Here is a 19,238-nt window from a genome sequence, read left to right on the forward strand (position 1 = left end):
GCACTGGGACAAAGAATAAAAGACAACCGAAGCATACAAACATCATCTTCATCCACCACAAACCTAGCATCTTGCTAGGACCAGAGTTTAACCAGCTCCAGGTCTGCAGTGACAGTGAGTGAAGATGGTACCTCTGTCAAAGACCACCCTCTAGTGACTGCTGCCGGCATTTCTTTGGCATTTCAAACTGCTATGATCTCTCTTATTTTGAATAAAATTTTTCTTCTCTTCTAGTGCAAAGGGACACTGCTCCCACGGACAGCAGCTCTACTTTTGCTCTTCTTGTGAGGGCCCAATGCTGCAAGAGCCTTAGCAGAAAGTCCTTAGCAGCCATTCATTTGTTGGTCTGATATTAAATCACATCAAGTGAATCTGCCTCGTGCATATTTTTAAGGCAACTTTGCTTTGCAGTTCAAATCAAAAACCAAACAAATCAAACACTTTAAACACCAAGTGGAAAGGATTAAACATTTATTTACATACAGATACATATGTAAGCAATTTCTAAGTATAAAAAGTACATTACAAATAAACATGAAGCATCATACACTCATCATCCTGGTCATCCAAAATACATTCCTTTCTCAACTCCGCTGTACCACACTTGACCACAAGAACTTAAAAAACAGACAAGCCAAATGCTTCTGACAGTCAATGATTCACAGTTTGGCGATTTGCTAACACCTATACCCTTCCCAAAGACAGCACTACCACAGCAACCCGAGATCAATGGTCTGACCAGCTGTAGTGCATTTTCTCCACTGAAATGGTTGTGCTTGATCAACAAGAAACACATCCTCTCCTCATCCTTCTGGCCACGTGTTTAGGAATCAGGGTTCTTGCTAAAATTCTGTACATTGTGCTAAATTCACAATTGTTGGGGAAAAGACAGCAGACCTTTATGGGAGAAAATCCAACCCAGGAAATTCCTTTAATACTGTGACTTCGCTGGCATGGAAGTTGGAGGAAAAGAAAAAAGAAAAAAAAAAAAGCTGCTTTTAGTGCTTAAGCGGGTTTTTAAACTACAATTCAAACTACAGTTGATGGTATAAAACATACTTTGTTCATGCTGTAAAAAAAATTACGTGCTTCAATATTGATTTGCTAGTAATCAAAGCTGAGAGTAATTCAGGTTTTCTCCTGAGGAAATGAAGATGCCGTTATAACATCTCTAAAAATGATCATAGCTTTCAGGAAAGAGGAAACATTTTAGACTCAAAAACCTAAAGGCAATGCAGAGCACGACGAACTTGTCAGTTAGATAACGTTACAAAGGGAAACAAACCAGTAAACATAAAATTAAAATGCCTACTCAAACTATTAATGAATTCAAATGAGAGCTGGGTGAGTCTTTCTGTATAGATCAAAGGCAGTTTGAAAAAAAAATCTCATGATCTGCAAATTCAAAGAACAGCCAAATATGTGCAGCAGAACAGAGTGAAGTGGAAATAAAAGAGGAGCAGAAAGAGCCTTGTCCCATATTGACAGCTGAGTGACTGCAGCTGCTCCAATCTCAGGGTTTTTTAATTTTTTTTCCTTTTGTAAACAGCTGTGGGGAATAAAATGGATGTGACATATCTGCAGTGCATCTTATTATGCTAAAAACCATGGCACATTTTAAACTAATTCTCTAATATCCAGATATATACTTGCCACTCCAAACTAGCATAGCAACAAGCACTGGGCTTCCTCCATAATCTTATTAGATGGCCTTTTCTCCCCCAAAACATTGGGCTAAGAAGTTCATTTTTCCCCTTCAGTGCTGACTGCACGTGGGGGCCAGTGGTAAGGCTTTCTTCCAAACAGTCTGCAAGAGTTGAGGCAATGGTAGTGCCTGAAATCACGGCAGCTCTCCCCGCCATAGACCAAACAATTTATTCTCACTCCATTAAAATGTCATAACAGCATTCCCCTCTCCTCTGCTTCCCCCTCCATAAAGCCTTGACTGCTGGGGACACTGCAGCCGTTAGATTTACTAAAGCTCATGCCAATGATGCAACCCAGACCCTCAGAGATATTCACACCAGCACCCAAGCGACAGCTCAGAATGTCCGACCCTCCTCCTCCACATGGCCATAAGTCTCCCTGGATGGAGAACAGCATCCTCCTGCTCACTGGAGATTTACTCAACTTGCACCAAACCCCCACCGATTCTTAACATCTGAGTCTCTTGTATTGGTCCCATAAGAAGGGAAGCATTCCTTATAGGATGCTTACATGGCTGAGAATGGGCTTATCAAATTAGTAAGGTGTCTGTCCATAGTAAGAAACTTGAGGTGGCACAGAAGATGAGCCATGGATGCTCCTCCTTCTAGCTAAAGCAGCAGTAGGATCCAGTGGTTCACGCAACCAGGACTGTTTCCAGTCTGAGACCTCCGCAGTGCTTCAGGCATGAGCAGTATTGGGAAGGAGCAGATTCATGGATGAAAGGTACTAATCAGGCTTTGAAAAGCTCCAAGGTTTGCATTCACAAACCCCCACACCAGAGCCCTTACTCACTGCCCACGAAAGCGTGAGAGTACTTCTAACATCCCCTCTCTCCCAGGACGCCATGCACAGCTAAAACCACAACTGACACAGGTTTTGGCCGTGTCAGGGGCCTGTGGACCAGGGCTGGACTCCCGAAGATGCTCAGCAGGGACACCACCACGGTGCACTCACAAGCCTGCATGTCCTTGGGAACGTTACCCCAAGATAAGCAGTAGTAGGAAAAGCAAAGGTGCAAAGGTAAAGGTGGCGTCTGGTTCTTGAGTTTAATTGTAGCACTATAACTGGAGATAAAATTATTTTCTGCGCTTGCTGGAAAAGAATAACTGGTTCAACAAATGTGATCACATCCAGGGAGTGCTAATAGCTAGTTATTAATGTGAAAACAGAGACAATCTCCGAATACAGTACAGCCAGCTCCTGTTTATCCAGACACATAAGCTGAGCTGTTAACCCTGCCTATACTCTTAAAACCAGTCTAATTTTTCACTGACAACATTTACAGCCGAAATTACACCCATTGCCACCTCAGCTTCTGCTATACCTGGGTTATCTTTCTCCAATTACCCAGATGACTGTATTTGGAGGGGCAAGCATGAGGGTTTTTTTCTGGATCTGTGCCTCCCACTTGGAAAAAAACCACCCTTAACTCACATTGCATAGTTTTTACTTCTGGTTTAAGTTACAGCTGATTCACATGAGGGGAAATGGTGCAATGGCATCCACGGGTGATGACAGCTGGCAATCCATCTCAGCTGGATATAGTACAGTACAGCAAAGGAGACTTTGGGTCAGTTTAGCGAGGTGGTGATTAGCGAGGTAACTCAGAGCAATGCAGCGGGCTACTTTGGGAGCCTTGCATCACAGTCAGCACAATTACCCCGTTGTTATTTTCCTAGCCAACGTAAATCCTAAACAGAGGCAGATGCGAGATCTGTAACCTTTATGGTACATTTAACTACAGCTCGAGTGGATGATCACATTTCAAAGATACAACCAGTTCCAGTTGAGGGTGCTTTGCTTAGGATGCACTACTTCCTTGTAGGAAATCAAGCTAGTGTTTCCCCACCACTCATCATCACAAGAAGACAAGACTGTCCTTCAAAATGATGATCTTTTGCTGCTTGTGAACAGTAACTAGAACAATTATTACCCACAGCAAGAGGAGACAGACTTGATGCAAGGAAAAAGGGTGGTGTCAAGAGCCAAATTTGTTCAGATAAACAAAGTTTGTAAACAGAGAAAGAAAACATCTTTCACAGGGTTTTCACTACTAGAATTGATTGGAGTATTTTCCTTTGGCTCCAGTGGGTTTTCTGGTGAGCCCTTATGTATATCAACTTTTCAAAGAGTTTCCATATTTGCTCCCTAGGAATTCACAAAGTGTCCTCTAGAAACACCTTTTTCTAATTGAGTTAATTCAAAAAAAGGTCTTTGTTGGTAGGAGCAACCCATATAACAATATTGGGTGCTTTGATATTGAAAGCAAAAGAATGCAGAAGAATTTCAGATGAGACTCAAATTCAAAGCATCCCTTATTAAAGTCCAGATAAATCAAATTCTAAGTCATAGATGCATTTTTTTTTTTTTAAAAGAGGATGGGATTGAAAAAACCCTGAGAGAGTAGAATCATCTCTTTACTTTGCATTTTCTGCTCCACAGAGTCATCCTTCCCCTTGCACAAAGGGCTATAGCACTCGGTCTGCCCCACAGCCAGGAGAAGGTTTCGGCAACAGTGTCTCCAGCCATATCTGACCACGATGGCACCACCGGTCCCCAAAGGGCAGTGCATCCTGCAAGTTTGCTCAGCCTGTTTTAATAGCTGGAGAATTTCACCTGTTTTCCAACTGAATTCAGTCTCTGACTACACAAATCATGCCAGCTCAACATCTCAGCCTGATTTATAGACAGTTCTTCATACTGAAAAGAGAAGACAAGTGGAAAAGCAGCTGAACAAACAGCAGTCCTTAGGGATAACGAATGAGGCAGTGGGTTTGACTATAACTAATTGCATCCCTTGTCAACAAAAGCTCAGGAAAGCCTGTTGTCCCATGTGCGTGCACCCACCATGCTTCTGCATCACTAATTTTGACTTTCCCTCTTTTCAAATCACTGTCTTCTGTGTCAACCTCAGTCTGCTGCTGTTATTACTGATGCTGAAGGAATTCAATAGCCATTAACCACTAAACCTAGACTAGCGGGAGCCAACTGTTACCAATATAGCTATTTCCAAAAAGACAAACAGCACCAGCAGGCTGACAGATTTTAAGGGCTGTTTCTTGTGTTCTACAGCAAAGAACAAAGTATCTTGCCTGACAATTTGTTGTAGGTGGTTTTCATTAAATAATGATCACAAAGCCACTTAGCATTCAGCACAAACATGTATCTGACTGCACACTCAAACTTACCTGTAGATCAAATCAGGACTTCAGTGTTAGACCTAGGAAGAGGTACCCAGTGTCCCCTTCTTTACAGAGTTCATAATTTCACTTTCTCCCATTGTAACTCTTTGACCTGAAGGGCTTTTTTCTTTTTTTCCCCCCAGCACTTGGTCTCTCATAGGCAACACAAATAGGAACAGAAGGGAGTCATGGTTTGTCCCAGCAAACTTGCTGTGTAGACACCCAATGCAAAATACCAGCAAGTACTTCACATACAGTGATTTGAAGCACAGAATGTTTGGTGGTTTACCCAAGATCAGCCTGACTGAATCAGTGGCTGAACTGCAAAACAGAGTGTAGACCATCCAGTTTTCAGGAGATGCTTTTACTAATCTCTGCAAACAGGTTTGCTAGATAAAGCAAACTTCTGTTGACCATCCTATATTGGCTTCTGCTTGGACCTAGTCATTGTGCTAAAAAAATTTCAAGAAAAGGTCTCATTATGGGACTACTATAAAAATTAATATTCACCCAGAAATAAGAAGATTACTCCATGGCTGTGAATATATCACCCCGAAAACACATCAAAATCTAGCAACCATGCTAAAAGCAATGCTTTCCTCTCTTGATGGAGAACATTTCCAGTCAAATTTGGCTCCATTACATCAATTCTGCATGGCTTTTGGACACACAACCCAGCAAGCATCACAAAGCTTTTACTGACAGTTCTCTCAAAAATCCACTCATCTAGCAAGGTGTTGGCCATAGTTGGAATGCTGATTGTCAGATAATTGGGATTTGCATTTTTATCTCCTTTTATTTTTCAAGACCTTGATCACTATGCCACAGCACTAAGTTGTCATTAGCAGTTGATACAGCTCCTCTTCTAGCTGGGAAGCCTTCAGCAGTGGACCAGACTGTAGAAGAGAAGATAAACCCTCAGTGCTACAGGGAGAAGTGGGTTGCACACACTAGAGAGATACTCAAAGGTGTACAAAAATAACTCCTGCAAAGGAGTTACTACAATAAAATATCACTGCTTCAACAGGTAGTGTGTTTGTTAACTGCAGAAAAAGAGGCGAGTTTCAAACTACAGCTTTGGCTTATTGACCTTATAAAACGTTGCACATACCACCACTGTTTCCTTTCAACTTTTTAAGTCTACACAGAATAAACCTTGAAAGGAATCAGTTCAGATTTGTCCCTGGAGAAGTCAGATACTTCACTGTAACATCAGCCCAACTGCAGCACACCACCCCGCCGCAAAAGCACGTCACTGTCTGGAGATGGTGTCCTTAAATGGAGGAGATTTGCTAGCAATAAAAAGAACCAATGCTTTGAGGTTGCTAGTAGGCAGCTAGTCTTCAAAATAGTCACCTACAGGTTAGGAAAACACTGTAAAAAGAGACTTAGCCTTCTAGAAACGTCAAAGTGAATATCCAAGAAAATGAAGTTAGCAGTTTCTGCTATTTGACCAGTCCAGCCTGTTGCACCATGATAAATGTGTTAGACTTCAACCTCCAGAAGTGATGCAAGGAGCACTTTAAAGTGCATTTATAGTGGTATTCAGCAGGAATTAAAAGTACCTGCCCAGCTTTGATGCATTTGGAAATCAGGCTGAGAAACCCACAGGTGTTTTAGTGGGCAGACTCCTTCCTCCTTGATTAACTCCATCAAACAGCCCTGCCCTATTTGTTATCAGTTATATGCTGACAAGTCCAGCATCTGGAGAGTAAGAGCTTTTACAAATTAAATATATATATAGTATTGATTTTTAACTTAAGTGTTACCTTACATGTAACACCCTGAGCCTTGCTCTAAACAACTACCAAAAAGAATCAGCTGTCTCACAGTTGGGTGGCCTTCACGAGCTCATATGAGGCTGCATTTGGCAATTTTGGGAACACTCAAGAACAACATTGGTCTTTGACACAGGCTGTACCACACAGGCCAGCACAGCAGAAGCCACCAAGTCCCACACATTCTAAATCCTCTGGATTACACCACGAGCGGAGCCTGAAAAGGCCCAGGCCAGTGCAGCAGATGACACGTCCCCCAATATCTCACACTTACAGAAGCTCTTTGCTAAGCGTTAACTAAATGACAAACAAGCCTCGTACCACAACTTCTCCATCTTCCTTTTGTACCACTAGTCATAAAAGAAGAAAGTGACCTAAAAAAATGGCAAGAAAATATTAAAAATGGCCATATGACACACCGATCCTCCCTCTCTGACACATAGAGTCCGCTCCCCATTACAGATCAAAGGCACAACATGATACAGCTCAAAAGTCTTTCCAGGAAAATGTGAGAAAGCATTTTAAAATGCCTTTTTTTTTTTTTTAATTTTTATTCTTTTCAAGAAGTACTTACTGGCAGCTTTTTATGTCAAGACAAAAGCTCCGTTATAATCTTCAGTAAAAGCCAAATAATATTAAATTGATTAGCTCTAAAGTACAGCATATCACAGCCATGTGATTGCCAGGAGACATTTATTCAGATTAGCTCAACTGAACTCAAACTTCTAAATAGCATTTTTCATGTGCACATTCACTATCTTCCAATTTCACTTTAACGTCAACATGTAAATTTGCAATGCATTATTCGCATATGGCACTAGAGGTCTAATAACATCGCAAACTTCATAGTGCTTCCACTTCAGGGGTTTTGTAGAAAGAAATTGCCTAAAGTTACACATACACTGGAGTCCAGGATTAAGAGTACAAAGCATCAAGTAAATTAAATTACAGCCCTGAATCTGAAAGCTACTCTAGCAGAGAGACTGGATGCCAAGAAGATGCCTTCAGGAGCATCTTGGAGAGCAGTTCCACAAGGTGAGCGCTGGATGGGTCAGACACAGAATGATACTGCTTGCAATCCGTCACTATTTCTGCTTGGCATTAAAAAAAAAAATCTCTACAAAACTGTACACCTGCCTTCCAACAAGAACTGTATCTACAAGCTTTATTTTTAAGCCGGACATATTGCAGACTGCCACTTCAAACTGTGCTCTTTTCGAACCCTTATATGCAATCCATGCACACACAAGATTTTGGTCACGTCTGGTACGCTTTTCCACCAATAACCTTTCTTGAGGGTAATTTTTCATGTTAGGACATTACTAATTAGAGGAGGAACAGTTAATTTTTTTTTTTTTATTTATTTCTGGAAAGTTTTTTCATCCTATGTTGGATATCAAAGCACAGTCCTTTCCCACTACGTTCAGGCCTAGAAAAAGAGGTAACGAGATTTTTTTATTTTTATGAACAGTGCTTATTAGTGTTTTTTCCTAACCAGTCTAAGTTACACATTCAGAGAACAGTAATGTAGTAAGACTACGTTTGGTCTATGGAATATTTGCTGAACTGCTAGCACCAAAGGGAGCAACTGAGCTGTATCCATGTCTTCTTAAATCTTGAAAATGTTGATATATGTAACTTTTTTTTTTAATTCCATGTTCATGAAAGTGCCTGTAGATGAGAGACATAACACTATTTCAAACACCAGAGTCCTCCATGAAGATGCATGGGCAGACGCTATGTACATGTACTAACAGCTCGCTTGCTGGCAGCCTGGAAGATTGCCAGCGTAGTCCAAGGTCAGTGTTCATTGTTGGTTATTTCTTAATTTTTTTATTTTAAAAAGGACCAAACACATTGTTCTATAAGAGAGATTTTGATCTCTTCAATATCTTCTGAGAGAGAGGCTGCTCTAGTCTCCCATAGAAGGAAATGCAATAGCTCATGTTCTGCATTACATGAAGCACTTGTGCAACTCTTCTTTCCCTAACCCTCTCCAGAGACTGCAAGAAAAATTAAATTTAAACCATGTTATATTCTGCTATGTCGCCATGTAGCTGGGGCCATCAGCCTGCCATGCTTCCAGGTCTGCAACCTGACTCAGGGTAAGTCAGATGGGTCAAAGTGGCAGGAATTCCTTTCAAGTAGATAAATCCCAGCAGAAAAAAAAAAAATCCTTTTGGCCCATGGCAGAAAGGGAAGTCACATGCCAGCTCTTCAATTAAAATTACAGCAAGTCAAGTAGCTGATACTTTTCCCCTCTCCTGGTAAGGGGGATGAGACATTGTTCACAAGGGTGTTCTGTCGTGCCTCGCTGATCAACCGGCAGGCCAAGTCCAGGAAGAGTTTTTCCACATTATCCGATTCTTTTGCTGAGGTTTCCAGATAGTACATGTCCTGTGCTTCGGAAAACTCTGCAGCTCTTTGCTGGGAGACTTCCCTCTTATCGGCTAAATCAATCTTATTACCTGCATTGATAAAATATTTTAGAAAAGGAATTAATTTGACTTCCAAACCAAGAGAAACAAAGGTTGATAAGGAATAAAGAGGAGTTTGGTGTTGTATATATGTATGGACAGTGATTTTGATGTGAAACTCTTAGTGCTTGCTCTCCCCTCCAAATAACAAATTCCCTGATACATGTGACCAGGTTCATTTAATATCAGCTTATTTAATGGAATATGCCCTGTGAACATCCAAGTCAGTTAGCTTTAATTTAGCACCAGTGCATCTGTTTGCTGCTATCAACCAACATTAAAGGATTTCCATTTTAATATCTATTGAAAATTCTCCTGTTCTTGCTCCGAGGAGCACTTAAAATGTCAATTATAGCATATGAGACACTAAATGTGATATTTCTTATGTCATTACAAGCTTTAAAAAGAAGCCTGGCACAGAAGGCAGCTTTCCTATTTCAATATTCACAGGAAGGATTTAGCTGTTGAGGCTGGAAGAGGGACAGGCTCAGGAGCACTTGCAGAGCGAGGTGGGGCGAGAAACCAGCCCCTTCCTTGGGAGAGCTCAGTTTAGCAGAGAGTTGATTAAAGCCTCAAGCAAGTGTCTGATAAGATTATACCCTATTACCAGCCACTTCACTTCAAACATGATGGTTTTGCCATAAATTAATCTCACAAAGAAGATTAACAGACCAGGACCTGCGATAACAGGGGGCTGTGTCTGGGGACCTGGCAGGTTCAGGAGGAAACATCTCCTGGCCTCGATTCTACCAGCAATTTTGTGAGAACTAGTGGAAGGAAAAGACTGCGCTTCCACTGGCAAGCTGCATCTCATTGCCCTCCTCTCATCTGAGATCCCCTTTCTTTCCTGACAAAGCAATTTCTTGGACCTGCTTTATACACTGAAGTTACCTTTCTAAACACATTATCACTCAACACAAGCAGTTTATGGATGTCACCATCTTCGAAGTGTGTGTTATGGCTGTTACCATTTATATTTTGTGCTGTAGATGCTGATAGTTAATGTTCCTTACAAAAAAATCATGTATACATTTGTTATTCATTAATTATTTCTGAACCATTTGTACACATGCCATACACTTCTCGTGGCATATAATGAGTTTGTTGTATGGGGGCTCTGTAAATCCCATGGCTCACTTGCAATACCGCTGGGGCATGTAAAGCTTAAAAGATTTTTAAAGCCACCTTAAACACATTTTACAACCCTCTATGTTTCTTCTCTTCAACAGCAAACTATTAAAGGTGATATCAACACTGCAGCATGAAACTGTCTGGCTTTCCCCAAGTTATTTTCCCATTGTTCTTTATATATTCTTGGGCCTCTAAAAGCCAAGTCCTGACTATCAGATGCTGAAAGCAGAGCATGGAAAAGCACAGGTAGGCAAAATAACCTTCACCTTGCTTGTAGCAGACAGATGGCCTGAGGTCTGCTTTAGCTTGGGTTGAAGCTCTACAGATTAACATAACATTCAATTATTTTAGTTTAGTTTCTCTAAAGTCCATGCAAAAACCATCCTGTTTTCCAGCTCTGTCCCACGTATGAACGCTGTGATCCACACAACCATCACATCCTGATCTGGTTCCCAGATCCTGACCCACTTGAGACAAGACTGGTTGTCCCACAGCTATGGGGTACAGCAACCCAGAGGCAACCCCAACTTGACCAGATCCTTCTATACTTGTAGAGATCCGAGCTGGGAATCACAAGGGCAACTGCTCTATTCTTAGCTCAGTTGGTAGCTGCACCATCAAACGCTTTAGTCCCATATGGGACCAACTGGTGGGAAGTATCCAGCTCTGCATGCCATAGCCTTAGACCTGAGACAGGACCACGCTTTGAGAAGTGCCTGTGGCGTCCCAAACATCACTATCAGCATCTCGGGGTTATCTGCAGAAGGAATGATGCAAGCACTGGGTTTAAGGCATCAGCTGCACCCTGCGGTTATAATTCTGGTTGGCAACAAGATCTGCCGCACCAGTTTGAGCATCCTGCACCACCAGTTCACAGAGATGCCACGTTCTCCTCCCGCTAACACCTCCATCTGCCACCAACCCCTCGACACATACAGCTCACCCCCTCATCACACCACCCCACTAGGGACGATCGTCACTTACCCACTAGCACGGTTATGACCTTATTGCTGGCATACTGCTCGATTTCTCGCAGCCACTCGGGGAGACAGCGGAAGGATTCTTCACAGGTGATGTCGTAGGTCAAGATTAACGCATTAGCGCTGCGATAGTAACTTTGCGTGATGGATCGGAATCGCTCTTGTCCTGCCGTGTCCCAGATCTGCAGCTTTTGGCATAACAAGGAAGGGCGGTAAAAGGAAAAAAAATTAACTTTTTTTATTTGATAGCAGCACTGTTTTGACCTAAAAAACCCACTTCAGGGTAAAACCAATGCTGGGAAAGCACTTAGGTCTTCTCTCCAATGCTGGGGAGGCTTTCCCTCCACCAGCATATTTTGTTTCTGTTCCTGCACTTGCGGATTGAAATGCAAGGCACAAAGTCAGCTGGCACTGCGGCCAACGGCCCCGGGAAGCCACAGGTCTGCAGGTTTTTGTGCTGGCCACACAGGCGCTGGAGGGACAAAGTCACTTCTCCTGGTCCTGTAGTCCAACAAACACCAGCATCCATCCCAAGAAGAAATAAGAAAGCCCCTCCTCTAGCTCCCAAAGCTAGTTATAGTATCCTGAGATGATGCACTAATGGGTGGAAACCACAGCAGTGAACAAGGAGCTCAGCTGAAGGCTGATCCAAGGACTCTATAAGAAGTTTCCTCTCTACAGCTTCAGCCATCTCACCCAGTTGCACGCTGCCTGCCTTCCCAACACGTAGAACTGGCTGACATGTCCTTAACTATATCAAAGAAGTCATAAGTGTGTGCCAAACTTTCTGGGTCCAGGAAGACAACATACATTTTCCAATACAAACTGAACTCATACTGTTCTCATAATTTGACCATCTGATAGTTTTTGGTGGGTCATCAAAACCTCAGTTCTTCAAAAAGGCAGTCAAAGAAACAAACATCCAAAATCAAACCACTTCAGCATAAAACAGTACTCCTCTACTTCAGCTTTTATTTTTTTAAAGCACCACTCCCTGGAATTAAATATGTGAAAGGGTGATTTCCAGCCAGAATCCTGTGTACTTTGGGAAGAAAAAGGTAAGGTATTTCAGATTTTTTCCATATATTCAGCAGCCTGTAACAGAGAAAACCTTATTCTTGCCAGTTCCAAAGTCAAACTACGCCAGCTACTCATCATAAATGTGTTAGTCTGAAATGAGAGCTCCCAGTAGAAGCTTTCAGACATGGGGTATGATTTTGAAAAAGTACATTTTTTGCAGAGAAAGTAATTTGTGGCTGGCTTACAGCTGCTGGGCACCTTTGTTCTTAATCTCTTGGCATAGTTGTATTTAAATGGCTATACCTGGCACCTGCAGTTAAGTGACACACAAAACCATAAGTGAAATTACTCGCACATGAAGTTCAGATAACAAATGAGTCCCCATTAAAACAAGCCAGCCTCCTAACTCTGGCAGATGGAAAAATACAGATAATTTTGTTGTTGCTCAGCTATTTCCCAGGAAAAGCATTTACCAGTTGGTCTCCTGGTTAACTCCAGCAAATATGTTTTGCATTTATTGAGAAGATGTCCAAGCTGATAAAAAACTTGATGTGAATATGTTCTTCCACCACTTTAATGTAGCAGCCATTGAAAGCAAAAGGATTGCTCTGGGGGAGAGGGTTTCTTACTGGCTGCAGCTGTGAGTCTACCTGTGCAGACGGCAGGGGAGAGCCCCCAGCCTTACAGCCACTGACAAACCTCCTGCACACAAAATGCATGTCTCATTTCACTCCACTGATTATTTCTGCCAAATAGAGTATTTTACAGCAACCATTTTACTTGTATCATTTTATCAGAGGAACCAAAGGACGGTGCTTGACTCAGCCTGCAGAAAACCTAGATGTTTATTTTCTCAGAGCCAGCTGATACCTTCTGCTCTCCCAACATTTGCACATACATTTACCTTTATGCATACGAACATTTCCACCATGTACAATAAGACCACAGGTCCATATAGCACAGCCCTCTGCTTGCGGCACTGAGGATGCTTAGCTTTGACCAGCATGATAACTGCTACCTACTTGGATCAAATTTGTGTAGCCTCTTAGTGCAGGTGTTGTACATATTTTGGTTTTATTAGAAAAGGCCAGGCAGATCAAAAGTCCCCTCAACTGCATAGTGCTGTCTCAGGTCACCTGTCAACGAGCTTTAGTAGCTGCTCATACCTGATACAGCTTGCACACAGCTTTCACACTAGCAAGTCCCTCTCCATTGACTTTCAAATGCAACTTTGAAAGCTGGAAAGTATTTTTCCCCAGAAATCTATCATTTATTTTCAAGTCTGAAAACCTTTTCGGTAAACAGCTCTGCTTTCTCACCCTGGATCCCAGCAGACATGCAGGAAGAGTCAGAAGCAGAGTCACAGCTTGGGCACTGTTAAATGAGCTAACAGTCAGAGAAGCGCCTCATTTGACTGAGATGTCATTTTTATTGCTCTGTGCTCTGACTCATTCGTGCTTTTCCCGCTCATTAAATGTTTATTCTCACTAGCAGTGCTTACTCAAAAAGTTTCGGCTATAAGATCACTCCCTGAAGGAAATCCATTTGCCTTTCAGATGCTGGAAGGCTCATTCAAATGCCCAAATGTATCGTACTAAGCTTCCTCCCAAGCTTGGTCATTGCGGCTGAGCTCCAGCAACTCCAAGTTACTCCACTGGTGGGGTCGGGAGAGGGACTTTGATTTAACAACTCATTATCTGCTATGTGAAATACAGCTGGTACCCCAGCCACCACTTGCTAAGGCTCTGTGAAACACAAGCCAGCCCCAAGGTGATTAAGAGAGTTGCTTGGGTGGACACTTGTGCATTCATCAGACATTTGAGGGCAGCAGGGACTTACTACACTGACAAGTTTTCATTTAGCTTGTAGAGCTTCCCTGAACCGTCCTTGCCCCTGAGATAGCCCATGTTGGCATGGCTGCTCCCAACTGTATCTTAAGGAGCTTTCACCCTCAGTCCAAGCTAAAAACAGGATTATGTCATGGGAGCAAGAAGTCAAATGCAGACAAATCCTTAGGGCGAGTTCACCTGTCCAAAAACCAGACCTCAGATATAAGCGATGTTCTTAAGGCTCCATCTGTACTTTATAGGGAACCAGATGCTTGGAAAGGAGAGGCATCTGAAGTGGATGGGATTCATCTTCCTTAGGACTGCATTTCTCCCTCCACTGACCAGGATCATCTTGAGACAGGTGGCTTAAGCCAGGTACATAAGGGGAAAAAATTAATTCCACCTTCAGTGCAGTACTTAAGCCATTTACCACCTTAGATCCTCTGAGCTGCTCCACCAGAGCTGACTGGAGCTGGTTTTGGCTGAAAGAAGCATCTCTGCTGTCCGAGGAGCCTGGACAAGCACATCCATGTCCTGACCAACCCTGCTACACCAGACGCCTGCTAATGAGCATCACAACCACCGAGCCAAGCACCGACACCACAGGGGCTACACGTGATCCTCACTGCTTTCCTGCCTGCTGCTCTGTCCCACTTGCACAGCAATGTGCTGAATATTAACTTGGTCTTTATCAGGGGAAGGTATTTACACCTCTTGTCCTTCACCTGCTCAGGCTGGAAGGTCTCCTGGTCAAGGACCATCACTTCCCATAGGTTTGTATAGCTCCTCACACAGCAGGGTGGCAGCCTGCTGACACGATCACGGCTTTTAAAATCTGTCCTAAACTTAGGAATACACCACCTGATTTTTTTCTTAACAACCCTCTGTGCTAAAATACAGGTTAAAAAAACCCAGGGATGAAAATCTGCACAAGTCCACTGTTTCCATCCCATTACTTACATAAGCTTAAAAATGGTTCTCAATGTCACATCCAGCTGCTGTGACGCTGCTGCCACTCTCCCATTTGCTCACTCCTAGATTTGATGAAGGCAGCAAGGGGAAAACTGCTGTTTTTCGCTTCAATGCCCCTGGATTTAATGCAGGCAGAATAACTCCAGGAGCAGCCCAGGGACCCTAGACATCTTGACGTTAGAGGCTCAGATAACCACACTCTTCTCCTACCTCTTGAGCACCACAGTAGCTCTAGCAAAATCTCTACTAATGAACGAAGCGGTGCCAGCCAACATCTCTGGGTGCTGGAACCCAACCATGGATCCCATTAAAGCATGGGATTGGTCCCTGCTGTGTTTTGGCCCAGGCAAAGGAGCTCTCTGCCAAGTGATGTTCAGGCTCGGTTTGGGAGTTAGCACAGGACAAGGAGTTTCCCAGCAGCAGTTCGGTTGCAACCACCCTATTTTGGAGGGTGAAAGAATTAATAATATGGAGGACATTGCCCTTCTCGATTCAACCTGGTGACTGAAGCACCAGTATTGTGACCATCTCTGCTTCTCCCGAACCCGTAACTTGGCAGACGTGGAAGATGAGCTTTCGTTGTGCAAAACCACCTCAGTCCAGAAGCCTGCTCTCCCCAGAGGCTGTCTTGGGAGCTCACAGGAGAAGACCGTCATCAAGCACAGTGGGAACACAATGGAATTCTGCTTACCAGAAATGCTGCGAGCAGAGCTTGCACTGAAGCGCTGCTTTACATTTCCGCAACCCCAGCCAGACACGATCTTAGTGTCTCCTAAGCAAGGACAGAGTTCTGCAAGATCTCCCCTTTTCGTTCTCTCCCTTAGAGGAGGTTCACCATTACAGTCCTGACGGTAATTGTGGAGAGGGGCACAAAGATGGTTAGACCCCGCATTGCCTGAGCCATGCCAGAGCACCCTGCATGCCTCCCAGCAGCAGGAGGGCTGCAGCAAGAAACCTCAGCTATGGCACTGCCACACGAGTTTACACTTAAAACCATCAAGCTCCTACCTTTACTTTTTCACCGTTTATTTCCACAGTTTTAATCATAAAGTCAACCCCAATCGTGGCTCCTTGACCTGGTGGGAAAAGCCCCTGAAAGAAAACAAGAGTTTCATTAAGCAAATTTCTGTAGCAAGACAAAACTCTCTGGGTGCCGATTCTCACCCTTTTCCATCCTCAAAACTATTCCTCCCTTGTCCCCTTCCCTGGACGCTTACTTCCATCACATTTAGAAATTAACATGTGACATTTCCCCTGCACAAAGATTACCGTAACTCAACCCCACAGTGTTTTCCCTGCCTACATGTCCCTAGTCATGTAGCAAGTCATTGACTTCAGAAGTAGGAAAACAGGAGAAGAAAAGGAGGACGCGTACGAGGGAAAAAGGGGAAAAGCCCTTATGCTTCTGTGCAGTTGGGAAGAGGCAGGGGAAGGGTAAATGCGGACCCTCCATCCTACTTCCCAATGCCTTAAAAGAGGTGTGAATGCCTGCGTGGGATGAGAGCCTTTGCTCCTGCAACCTCATGCCTTCCCTCTCCCCTCCACCACATGCCACAGGTTGGAAAAGCATTTCTGGCAGCTCCCAGCACCGGGGTCACATCCCTGCACAGCGTTTTGGGAGCAAAGCACGGAGCCAGCCACTACTGGTGCCAGAGCAATGGCAAGGGCCGGCATGATGCTGGTGGTTATGAGATTGCAGCACCATCAGAAAGGAGCAATAGCAAACCAAAAAAGAAAATAAACAGAGATTTTTGATTTTGGCCTAGGTCTACAAAGTCATGCTGATTTTGGGCCATATCCATCCCCTACAGCAGCTGCACTGCCAAAGCACAAGCAGCAGAAGTAGCCGCAGATTTTTGTGGTTAACCCTTTGGGGTTGACTGGCTCTATTGCCACTGCTTGTCACATGCGCTTGGGGAGTGTTTAACATCACCATGGCTTTAAAACCAAAATTAAGAGTGAGGGGGAAAACTACTGACAACTCCTAGAGGAGAGTGCAACAAACCCCCCCCCAACTTATATTTTATAGTGCATCATGCATAACCTCTTGCCCTGGATCACAGAAGCATGGTCCTTCCCCTGTTATTCTGCCACAAAAAAAGGACTTGTGTTTAACAGAATACACTGGACTGACAGCCCAGGACTCAGATTATTTAATTATCTACTAATGACAAATAACAGGGAGAGCTTTGTGCAGCAAGAGATGAGGAGGAGAAGGCACACAGGAGCACACCAGGAGACGTGCTGGTCCCTACAATCGGTCCAGAGTACCTCCGAATCAGGAGGAGTTGTCCCAGCAGTTTTCAGAGGGGACTTTCCATCTTCAGAGAGGGATAAGCTTTCTCCAACACGAGATCCCCAACAGTGCCAAGGAGAGCATTAGATACAGATGTGCTGCTTGTGCCCATATGTCACTATAGGTGATGCACACACCAAGAGTGTGGACAACAAAACGCTTTGGAGCTGTGATGCTGGCAGAGCCCTTGGTGCACAGCCACAGGCTCCATGCTCCCGTCCCAGTGCTGTCCCATGTCCCACCCCGAGGTCCCATGTCCAAGAGGCGGCCAACCTTACCTGAGTGAAGCGACGGACTAAGCAGGTCTTCCCCACACCGGCGTTGCCGATTAAAACAATTTTGAAGAGGAAATCATAATCTTCCATACTCATTTACGCAGCTGCAAGAGACAGAGTGTGCAACACAGTGTGAACCAAGGCGGTGGGGAAATGCCCTTTTATTCCTGCTGCACTTTATGCCTCCAGATATTCAGAACAAAGGTCTCCTGGCACATGCGTGGCTCCTCAGATAAGGGAGAAGAGCCCTCCCCACTCCAAGCCGGGGCATCCACATAGTCCAACATCAGCTGCTGCGAAACCTCAGCCACATTTTGGCTGCCCAAGAATTACAGACACTGATTTTCAGCTTTCAAGCAATGCTCCACAAACCCGAGCCACCATTTCCTAGATGTCCCCAAATGTTTGTTTCGATTTTAACCACATCAGCTCCAAAGGACAGCATGGACTTTGCCACATTGCCTGAGGGGATCGCATAATTTATTTCTGTTACGGCAATACCCAGAAACCCCTCATGAGCTCCTCCAGGTGGGCACCAGGTACCCACAGACCAGGGCTGGGGCACACATGAGGGCAGAACAGATGGGAAAATTAAAATAATTTTAAAATAAAAGCAGCAGCATTTGCCTTAAAGACAGAAAGAGCTCATTTGCTAAAATAGTACTGGGGAGTGGGGTAATAGCTTGGCTGAAGTACATTAAGAAAAGTTTTTTAAAAAGACGAAATAGATGCTAGTAGGAATACTGCTACTACTACGATCATTTTCTTTAGTTGTGTGAGGATAGCTTGCTTGGCGTAGAGCTCAAATGGAAAGTGAACAGAGAGGAGCCTGGGGGGTACCCAGCACACATCACCCCCACCAAGTCCAATCTCCTTGGCAGGATGCAGAGACCGATGTTTCAGCAACGTCACAGGAGATGGGCAGGGTTGCCTACACAGGGGTAGACCTACAGGGCTTAAGTCACTCGAAGTATGGGAAGGACCAAACAAATAAATGTAGAGTTTGCTGTGACTGAGCAAGGCACGAGGGATGAGTATCCACATCATCTCCAGTGCACCCAAGGGTGCCGCCAACACCATGACCAAAGAAGGGGTCTGTAACCTTTGAGAAAAGCAACCACAGCCAGAAGAGACTCAGTTAGAGATTTTAGGCAGACAGAAAAACCCACAGACAAGGGAGAGAAGGGCAGCGTCCAAACCCAGCTGCATCCAGGAGGATCTACATATTATACATGGCATCAGAGACCTGTCCTCATGACTGGGCTGGGGTAATGGCATAAAAGACATCAGTAAAGAAACAGATTTACAAGCCGTCAGTTGAGATACCAGGTAAGGCAATACCTAAGCATCAGTACCTAACCCACCAGTACATACAGATTTGGCACTGGACAAGGAGACAAAGCAAAGATGGGAAGCATAGGAGACGGGTGAGGAAGAAGAAACAGTTTTATGAAATTGCTAACCTCAGTAAAGCCCCAGATTACTCAGAGGGTTTTTACAGTGCTGATAAAGGGAGCAAATGCAGCACAGGTGAAACAAGCTTCTCATGCTCAACCCAAAGGCAGGGTGCCCTCTCCTGCTGCCTCCAAAG

At 43.9% G+C, this 19,238-nt stretch overlaps 1 protein-coding gene across 1 annotated transcript in view; it reads right to left on the reverse strand.

Moving 5' to 3' along the window:
• Window positions 1-454: 454 nt before the first annotated feature.
• RAB30 (RAB30, member RAS oncogene family) overlaps window positions 455-19,238 on the reverse strand; it is a 51,866-nt gene continuing 33,082 nt past the window's right edge. Inside the window, exons 2-5 of the mRNA XM_069808450.1 lie at window positions 17,651-17,751; window positions 16,085-16,168; window positions 11,260-11,443; window positions 455-9,135 (exon numbers count right to left, since the gene is read on the reverse strand). Coding sequence (XP_069664551.1) covers window positions 8,885-9,135; window positions 11,260-11,443; window positions 16,085-16,168; window positions 17,651-17,743 — 612 coding nt within the window. The 5' untranslated portion in view covers window positions 17,744-17,751 and the 3' untranslated portion in view covers window positions 455-8,884. The remainder of the gene's footprint in view (window positions 9,136-11,259; window positions 11,444-16,084; window positions 16,169-17,650; window positions 17,752-19,238) is intronic.

Source organism: Haliaeetus albicilla, chromosome 20 (genome assembly GCF_947461875.1).
Source record: "Haliaeetus albicilla chromosome 20, bHalAlb1.1, whole genome shotgun sequence".
Lineage (NCBI taxonomy): Eukaryota > Metazoa > Chordata > Aves > Accipitriformes > Accipitridae > Haliaeetus > Haliaeetus albicilla.